Consider the following 10,106-nt stretch of genomic DNA (forward strand, 5'->3'; position numbering starts at 1 on the left):
TCCACTCTTATGGTGATACAATTGCATTGCAATATAAGTCCCAGAAAGGATCCTAGGAATGAACCCTACTTCACTATACAAATACAAAAAGAACTGAGATGGTTAGTGTTGCTGTGATTTTTGTTGCTTTTGATTTCTGTTCTGTACACATTACATATATCATTAAAGTACAGAAGTCATCCCATTGCCCAACCATGCATACATATTTTTGCCTTTTCCTTTTGAATAAGACCTACCTTAAAGAGGTAGGAACCCTGGTGGCACAGTGGTTAAATGCCAGTACTGCAGCCAAAAGGTTGTGAAGTTGATCCTTGTGGGGCTCCATGATCCACTCAGCCTTCCATCCATTCATAGTGATGTGAGTACCAAGCTTGTTGGGGGCAATTAGCTTACAGATTGTAAACCGCTTGGAGGGTGCTGAGTTCACTGTGAAGTGGTATAGAAATGTACTTGCTGTTGCTATTACCTTTGTTTATTTGGAATATTCAAAGACATAGTCATGTTAGCCTGTTTCAACATAAAATAATCCTGTAGCACTTTTGGGAATAACACAGAGAGAGGGGGGGGGGGGGGAATCTAGCATAAGCTTTTGTGGCTGAAGTGTTTTGCAGATAGCTCTTGGGTTTTCTTATTTCTAATATCTGATTTGTGTCTATTTATCTTCTGGCTTAGAGACAATCTTGTTTATCCACTGCCAAGTGCCAAGGTGTATTGTTGACAAAGAATTGCATATATCATATTAGAGCAGGGGTTTTCAAACAGGGTTGCCAGTTAAAGGTCATTAGAAGTTCTGAGAGATATTGTGATTTAGAGGAAAACATATACTGTATATACTCGACTATAAGTTGAAAAATTTATGCCCCAAAACAAACTCCAAAATCCTGGGTAGACTTATGGAAGGGTCAATGAGTTAATGCCAATAAATTTTGTGAAAGAAGAAGTGCCCACCTTCCTCTGTAGCATTATAAGGGCTCCCTGTTTGAAGCCTCGGTGCCGGCTCTCCTCTCCCCCTCTGTGTGTGTGTGTCTGTTTCCCAGGCTCTCAGCCTTCCTGCAGAGCCAGACCTAATAAGCTGCTGCTGAGAGAAGGAACACAAAGTATGCCCAGGCTTGTACCCCGTTTTGCCTGGAAGTCCTGGGGGTGAGAAGGAGAGAGAGAGAGAGAGCCAGCCCTGTCCTCTATTTCTGAAAGCCATGAGTCTTGGGGAGTCCTGGGGGTTAGCAGGAGAGAGAGAGAGCCCTGTCCTCTATTTCTGAAAAAGCCATGAGTCTTGGGAGTCTGGGGGTGAGAAGGAGAGAGAGAGAGGCCTGTTCCTCTATTTCTGAAAGCCATAGTCTTGGGAGTCCTGGGTGGTGGTGGAGAGGAGAGAGAGGACCCTGTCCTCTATTTCTGAAAGCCATGAGTCTTGGGAGTCCTGGGGGTGAGAGGAAGAGAGAAGAGAGCCCTGTCCTCTATTTCTGAAAGCCCTGATTCCTGGGAGTCTGGGGGTGAGAAGGAGACGAGAGAGAGAGCCCTGTCCTCTATTTCTGATGAACAGCCATGAGTCTTGGAGTCTGGGGTGAGAAGGAGAAGGAGAGGAGAGAGCCCTGTTCCCCTTTCTGAATTGAAACAAACCATGAGTTCTGGGAGTCCTGGGGGTGAGAAGGAGGAGAGCGCCTGCCTGTCCTCTATTTCTGCAAAGCCATAGTCTTGGGAGTCCTGGGGGTGAGAAGGAGAGAGAGAGAGCCCTGTCCTCTATTTCTGAAAGCCATGAGTCTTGGGAGTCCTGGGGGTGAGAAGGAGAGAGAGAGAGCCCTGTCCTCTATTTCTGAAAGCCATGAGTCTTGGGAGTCCTGGGGGTGAGAAGGAAAGAGAGAGAGCCCTGTCCTCTATTTCTGAAAGCCATGAATCTTGGGAGTCCTGGGAGTGAGAAGGAGAGAGAGAGAGCCCTGTCCTCCATTTCTGAAAACCATGAGTCTTGGGAGTCCTGGGGGTGAGAAGGAGAGAGAGAGAGAGAGCCCTGTCCTCTATTTCTGAAAGCCATGAGCCTTGGGAGTTCTGGGGGTGAGAAGCAGAGAGAGAGAAAGGCCTGTCCTCCATTTCTGCAAGCTATGATCCTTGGGAGTCCTGGGGGTGACAAGCAGAGAGACAGTGGGGTCTGTCCTCCATTTCGCAAGCCATGTGCCTTGGAGATGCTTTTGGTAAGGGGAAGTGTGTGTGTGTGTGTGTGCTGAGACTGATGCTTGGGAGAGGTCCAGAGAGTTAGATATAGGAAGGGAAGTGGTGCTTTGTCCCCCCCCCCCTTAGATCTTTTGTAACATCCTCCAGTGTTTGCCCCTCTTATCCACGGGTCATATCAAAATCCATGATTTTGGATCCAAAAACTGCCCTCGACTTATACATGAGGTCGACTTATACATGAGTATATACAGTATGTATATATTTTAGTTGTAGATACAATAATTCTTATATAGGGGTTCCCTGAGCCTTGAAAATTATTTTAAGAGTTCCTCCAGGATAAAATGATTGAAAAGGGCTGCATTAGAGGATGAGCAATGAAAGCACCTCTAATATTGTGGGTGACATTATTGGTCCTGTAATGTTGCTACTAACATAAATATGGGGCCAGAATTGACATCTGGTTTTGTGGGAAGGTCTTGTTCCTGTCTTCCCATCCATGTTATATATCCTATTGTAAATGAGTAGCAGTTTGAGATGGGTAGGCCGTCTCTAGACAACTGAAGGCCTGCCACCTAGAGCCCTTGAGAGAATGGCATTATTGTCCAGGATTGGTTGTAGCTAACTGCTGGTACATTTGATGGTTTGACCTGGGAGCTACATGCAACTGTTAGTGGAATGCTGCCTGTTCCTCTCTTTGTTCTTTTTCATTATTTTCTGTAGTAGATTAGTCCTGGGAATTTATTTTGCCTTGTTGATTTATTTCCACTTCATTTGATGAATATAGTACCTTGAGAAGTGTCTTTTGTCAGTCTATGAGATTAGTATCTCTGTCATGGGGGTCAGAGTAGATGTGGTTGTTTCAGAGGGCTTCAATTTATATGGATTATTCCAGCCTAAGACTGATGGTGGGGTGTAAATTGTTTGAATTCCAATAGAATTTCTCATTTGGTTCCTCTTTGTGAGTCCAATGGGTAAAGATGTCGGTATACCTCAGGTAGAGGAGAAGTTTCTGAGTTCAGAAATGCTCTATGGATTATGTTGTTGTTGAAGTTGGATCCAAACCTGCCTCTCGGAATAGAAGAACTCTTTCTGTAGATAGAACTAGAATCTGATGGAGGTTTGGTGCTGGAGGAAAACAGTAGGGTGGCAGTTTTCCTCAATTTCCATTTCTGCTTTCAGTCCCCAGCATCTTTAGATGATATAATATTATTGGCTCCTGGCATTGTGAAGAGTCATTGAACAATCTCAGAACCATTATTCCCAATTGGTTAGGAAGTAATAACATAGGATTGAAATTGCATGGTAGTTTGGGGCTGCAAATTATTGAATGTAATGTTTATCACTCTGGAAAGGATTAGGTTCAGTTATGAATATATCTCTAAAATCTGTTAGTGCCTAAGCTGTGTCATAGGTGGGTTACAGACCGCCATTTAGTACGTAATGAATACGTACTAGGGTTAGGAAGGGGCGGTGCTTCCGCACCCCCCTAACCCTAGTACGTATTCTGTACATACAATATGGCGGCGGCCGTTCCACACGGCCTCCGCCATATTTACGTATCGGACGCTGTGCGTCTGCACGTGTCGCGGCGTCTATGACGTCGCGAGTCCGCCCCCTCACATAGAGGCGCCACTTAAAGAAGCTCCATTTTGGAGCTTCTTTTTTGCTCCGTAACGGAGCCGCGCGGTTTGGCTGCAGCGGCTCCCTTACGGAGCAAACAGCAGCAGTGGCAGATCGCCGCAAAGCGGCGGTTTATAACCCGCCATAGACAACTTGTTCCCTGGCTCCCTTTTTTTTTTTTTTGGTGGTTGCTCTAAACTCAGGTATAAGCAGATTAGCATTCATTTAGACTTCTCATCCACCAGTGTCCATGAGTGTGTTTCATCACATAGACAAGGGCATGGCTGGGATTATCACAGGCACCTTAAAGAACTAAGGTTTTTTGAAATTGTACAGTCAGCCCTTCTTATACACGGATTTTTTTATACACAGATTCAAGCATACACGGTTTGAAAATGTTCAAAAAAATTATAAATTTCAAATATCAAACCTTGATTTTCCATTTTTTATAAGGGACACCATTTTGCTATACCATTATATTTAATGGGACTTGAGCAAACACGGATTTTGTTATACACGGGGGATCTTGGAACCAAACCACAGCGTATAACAAGGGTCCACTGTATGTTAATATTATCTATTAAATGAATGTAGGAAATTGTATATTATTAATGTTGCAAAAGTTCCCTAATTATTATTATTGTTGTTATCATTGTTGTTAGTTTTCAAGATGGATTGGAAGGATCTGCAAAATGGGATGCAGCAGACTTTCAGAAGATCGTAATGGAGGTAATTCAAGTGATATATTTAGTTGTATTTTATTCAATAACATGAACACTATGACTTTCCTGGATGATGGCAGTGGTGAAACTTAGCTTTATTTTCTACCACTTCAGCTTATCATTTTAAGCACTGTTTTCAACAAAATTTTGTCAGTAAAATACACTCAGTAAAAATGTGGCAGATTGCAGTCCCTATCAGTCTATTATGAAATTGGAGAGTATTGGTAGTCTTGTTTTAGACTGATTGCCAGTAGTATTTCATACAGCAAGTCCAGTGGTACAAAAAAGATTAAAAAGGTGAATCCAGAAGTGACGATGTGAATTAAATGTATTGAGTTGTTTCCAATAATGGCTTTGCATTAGCCCAGGGTTAGGTAACCTGTTTGTCCTTGAGGCTGCTTACAGTGGTGAATTGAGGTCCAGTGACTGTGTGTGGCTGGAGCCAGGAGTAGGTGAGGCTGGGTTGTTAGACAGTGCAGTCTGGGTCTCTCCCCTCCCCACCACTACCAGAGTGTTTCCTAGTGCAAGTACAACGTAAGTGGTGATGGGAAGCAGGGGGGATAAATGGATAAATGCAAACTGCATTCCTTGGATTGTGCAATCGGAAGCACTGTCCCCTGAGGCAAAGCCCTTATCTGATGCCATCTCTCCCCCCCCCCTTTTTTTTTTTGCAACAAATGTGGAATTGCTTAGACTGTTTTAAGTAAATGCATACCTTGTGCCTGCTAAAACTATGACAGAAGGAAGCACAGCCATTTGCTTTAAAATAGACATACACACACAAAAAATACAGAACATTTTGGAAAAATTAAAAAAAGACTGGAACAGTGATAATATATTTGCATCAAAAGCAGGATGAGTTGTCATTTGTGGGATTTTAAGAATAAAAATAGAAAGTGGTAACTAATTCCGTTAGTAGAATATATATGAGAAGGGCCTATATATTTCAGTTAGCAGCAATAGAATAAGATAGAAGCATTTCAAGGAAGAGAAAGAAAGGTAGATCGGAATTTTTGCAGCCCAAGTATTGCAGGGAAGGACGTAAATGAATGAAATTGTCTGTGAATGTTTGTTTTTAATTTGTCAACAGTTGTTTCTTGTATTTGTATTGTTAGGTGATTTGTATAAGAAATGTAAGATGTGTGTTTGATTTTTTAAAATTTTCAGTTTTGGAAAACCAAATAAAAAGATTTAAAAAAAGAAAAGAATTAAAATACAGAACCTGTACCAAGGAAACGAGCAGTTGGCCAGCATTTAGTCCCCTGCCCTTTGTGTTTACATCTTTAAAGAATATCTTTTTCTTGATGGATCACAGTTCCTTTTCCAACAGTTCCTTTTTCTTCCACTCTCATGACTTTTCTTCTTTTGCACCATTAATCTGAATGTTTTCTGTGTGTTATAGGTAGACGATAAAGTGTCTGAAAAAATGAAGGCTGTTTCTCAGTTGTCTTCACCAAGGTACATGAAATTCTAGGGGTTCTAGGTTACTATGCAAAGCAAGTGAGGCGGCAACAGCAATAAGGGGGCAGCCCTCATCCCACTACTGGAGAGGAGCACATGGCAAGTTAGCCAAGCCCCACCAGGAGGGAGGGATGACAGAAGGCTGGCTAGCCAGCCAGCCAGCCGGTCACTCAGTTAGTACTCTTTTTGCATGCAGTAACCTTGGGAGCAGCAACTGAGCAGCCAACTGGCCTTCCTTCCCTACTTCCTCAGTAATCTTCTTGGATTTCCTGCCAAGCATCAGACCTATTGATACTTTCACTTCCTCTGAACCGCAGAAGTGATATGGATATGCATACATAATTGTTGTTATTGTTTTCATATGCCCTCAAATTGTTACGAACCTATCATGGGGTTTTCTGGGGCTAAAGTGTGTGACTTGCCCAAGATCACACAATGGGTTTCTATGGCCAAATGGGGGAATCGAAAACTGATCTCCAGAATTGTAGTCCAACTTTCAAATTACTACACCACTCTGGCTCATCATCATCATCACCACCACAACAACAGAAACAGAAGCAATAATAATAATCTCTTACCTGCCTCTCCCAATGGATCAAAGTGGGGAAAAACAACAGACCAACAAATATGCATCAGTTGAGAACACAACTTCAATTAAAACATATATCAGTTTAAAAGAACAAACGATACATACATATTAAAACAATTATGTTTAAAATTTACAGTTTTAAAAATCATCTGGATAGGCCTGCCAGAAGAGATTAGTCCTCAATGCTGTTTTAAATTTGGACAGCATATTCAGCTATTGAATCTCTTCCGGCAGGTTGTTTCACAGTCTAGTGGTGACCATAGAAAAAGTTCTCTGGCTGATAGTCACCAAACTAGTCCTGACTGACTAGAGTAAACATCTGCCAGGAGGTGATCCTGTAGGTAACTTGGACCCAAACCATGTAGGGCTTTAAAGGTAATAACCAACACTTACATACATTTTGCTGGGTGGAAGATGCAACAGGATCTTCTGCCATTCCCACTCCCACTAGATGAAAGATACACCTTCAAAGGGAAAGGCACTGGCATAAATAAATTTAGGATGTGGCATTTTCTTAAACATATGCACTAAGCCAGGGGTAGGCAACCTGCGGCCCGCGGGCCGGATGCGGGCCGGCGAGGCCTTGGGACCGGCCCCAGCCCAGTCCTGCCGCCGATTGCCGCCGGGGCCTTTGGAGGGCAATTGTCTATAGAAGCCTCAGAAACATGCATTTATATTAACATTTTTTAACAAATCAGCATATTTTTTCGCATGTCCTCCATTTTTTTTTTAAAAAAGTGTCTTCCATTTGAAAATTTTGTCCTACATTTGTCCTGGTTTATTTATATATTTAATTATTTTTAAAATTATTTAATTATTTATTTTTTGGCTTCGGCCCCCCAGTTGTCTGAGGGACAGCAACTGGCCCCCAGCTCAAAAAGATTGCCTACCCCTGCACTAAGCTGTAACATCAGTGAATCAAAAAGGCTTGCTTGAACTTTTCAATGTAAATACACAAGCCAAATTTTTGAACATCTGTTAAAGAAGATAACCAAGGTTCTGTCTCAGGACCCATCAAGTGCTGCTTCTTATAGGCCTGTGTCATATAGCCTTGGTTAAATACACAGATGTGTTTAGGAAATGGTGCTGGATGTTCTACATAATTTTCTACATAGTTTGAAAAATCTTGGCAACTGGCTGTTTCCTTTCCTGAAGGAATCTGGGGAAATGTCATTCTCCTAAAGGAGCTGGAACTACAGTTTTTAAGATTATACAAGGGATTAATAACACTTAAGGCAGTATCTTTTTAAGCATGTTTAGTTCTGTGCTGGCCACATGATCACAGAGTTGTCTTCAGCTTAGTAATAGAGATGAGCACTGCCCCGTGACTAGACAATCTTGTCAAGCGAAAACCGTTACCTTTACCGATATGAGCCCCCGAATGTGTGCCTGCTGGACCTGCCCCTCTTTGCCCCAATGCCCATGCATTCAGCTTGACATCTGAAAAGGGACCCCTACATGCTTTCTATATGCTTAATCTATACATGAGAGAGATAACACCTTATAAATATATAGAACAGTTTATAATTGTGCAGTTTCTTCTCCTGCCCTATTATCCCTTAGGGTGATTCCTCCAGCTTCTGTGCAGTCCCCAGCAATAAGAAGAATCCAGGCAGAGTAGGTATCTTTTTTATTTCAACATTAGATCTTCAGAAAAAATAAAAAATCTATAATAATATAGATAATCAGCAGAATCCTGTATGACTGTTACATATGACATTAGAGACTATGTAAGGATTGTGAATGGCTAACTGTAGGTTATGTATTTGTAACTGACCCTCTGGATTCTGGCTAATTTGTGTTACTAAAGACACCTGGAACATGGCATGGATTAAGGGAACTCTAGGAATATGCACCTTGGAGTTATATTGTTTTTAAATGGATCGATTAATTTTGTTCAGTAAAACCTGTCTACAGTCTTCAGTACCATTCCTGACTCCAGAGGGTCTCTTGGAGCTGTGGCCCTCAAAATGTTTTAACAGTTTATATGAGCAAAAGACAAGGTCCTGCTACTTGAATTTGGAAATCCCCTCTGCGGCAGGCTAAGCCTTCTCCCTACTTAAGATTTTCAATCATATAATGTGGAAGATTTTGTTGTTGTTTTTTAAAAAAAATAACTAATGTTCTTTGGAAGTTACCTTGGGTGTCAGGTTAATTATTGAATTAAGTAAAGTGAACAGACTGAAAGGCTCAACAAGACCAGTGAAAAAGATTAAAAGAATGAGGATATGGAGAAGGAGAAGAGGGGAGAAGCACCACAGTGGGCATGAAAGTAACTTGTAACTTAAGTTGTTGTTGTTGTGTGCCTTCAAATCGTTTCGGACTTATGACAACCGTAAGGTGAACCTATCATGGCATTTTCTTGGCAAAATTAGTTCAGAGGGAGCCTTCCTCTGAGGATGAGAGAGAGTAACTTACCCAGACAACAGGTGGGGGCCCGTTCAGTTGCCTACACGTATGCATACATATGAATACAGTGCATCCTTTTACGCGGGGATCCGTTCTGGACGCCCCCCCCCCCGCGTAAAGGAAAAGGCGCATATGCTCGAGCCCCATTACAAGTAATGGGGCTCGTACCCACAGTGGTGCAGGGAGGTGGTGGTGTGCGTGCGCCATGGGCGCACGTGCCATAGTTTCTTCTGCAGCATATAATGTGCCCGCGTCTGATGTGGGCGCACTCTGTTATACAGAGGGAAAGCAGGAAGACATATACTGGTATGTATCACTGCATATATAAGAGGGAAAACAGGAAAACATACATGTATCACTGCATCACTTGTGGTTTTAAACACAAAAACTTTTATTTGCAAAGCAGAACTTGTATCAAGAAGAACTTGGCATGATTAGGCATAGGCACAGGTTATCTGTCATCTGTATCTTGTAGAGGAGGAATGTGCCCACTTTTTCACCACAAGGAAGACAGAGTGCCAGAGCTAGTGGAGCAGTTTGTGATGTTTAACACACTTCACTTAAGGCAGCTCTTTGAGAGATACCAATGTTTTTATAGAAATCATTTAGCAACACATTAACAGATTTGCATGCTGATGGCTGATTACTTCTATTAAGTGTTTTGTATGTAGTACATTAGTTTGCATTTGCATGCTGCTGTTTAGACATCTGAGCCATTAAATTATTTTCCTGTTAGTTGAAATGTGTTGTCTTGTTTCATTAAGACACGCTTTAAAAATAATAAGAATAATAAAGGAAGTAGAATAAGAAATGATGGTTTAAGGTCCTACTACACACAACAAAGTCTGCACAGCTCAAGATTGTGTGATGATGATGTACCTGTCTTTAAGTATTGCAGTGAAAATGGAAATTTGTACCCCATGCATATTTGTATTGGTTATTTATAACTCACTATCCTTGAAAGTTCAAGGCAGGTATTGCCTAATTTATGATGATTGCATGAATTTCATAGGGTTTTCTTAGGTAAGGAATACTCAAAGGTGGGTTTAGGTGACCAGGCAAGTGGCTGTTACAAGACAGGAGTCATGTGTGATGGTCCCTTAGTCAACGACTTCTATGTTTTTGAAGCATTATATAACTGTGGC

General features: G+C 41.8%; 1 protein-coding gene across 1 annotated transcript in view; it reads left to right on the forward strand.

Moving 5' to 3' along the window:
- SPATA7 (spermatogenesis associated 7) overlaps positions 1-10,106 on the forward strand; it is an 87,036-nt gene that overhangs the window by 68,280 nt on the left and 8,650 nt on the right. Inside the window, exons 7-10 of the mRNA XM_042460531.1 lie at positions 4,443-4,509; positions 5,905-5,960; positions 8,116-8,169; positions 9,926-9,935. Coding sequence (XP_042316465.1) covers positions 4,443-4,509; positions 5,905-5,960; positions 8,116-8,169; positions 9,926-9,935 — 187 coding nt within the window. The remainder of the gene's footprint in view (positions 1-4,442; positions 4,510-5,904; positions 5,961-8,115; positions 8,170-9,925; positions 9,936-10,106) is intronic.

This window comes from Sceloporus undulatus, chromosome 1 (genome assembly GCF_019175285.1).
Source record: "Sceloporus undulatus isolate JIND9_A2432 ecotype Alabama chromosome 1, SceUnd_v1.1, whole genome shotgun sequence".
NCBI classification, from domain to species: Eukaryota; Metazoa; Chordata; class Lepidosauria; order Squamata; family Phrynosomatidae; genus Sceloporus; species Sceloporus undulatus.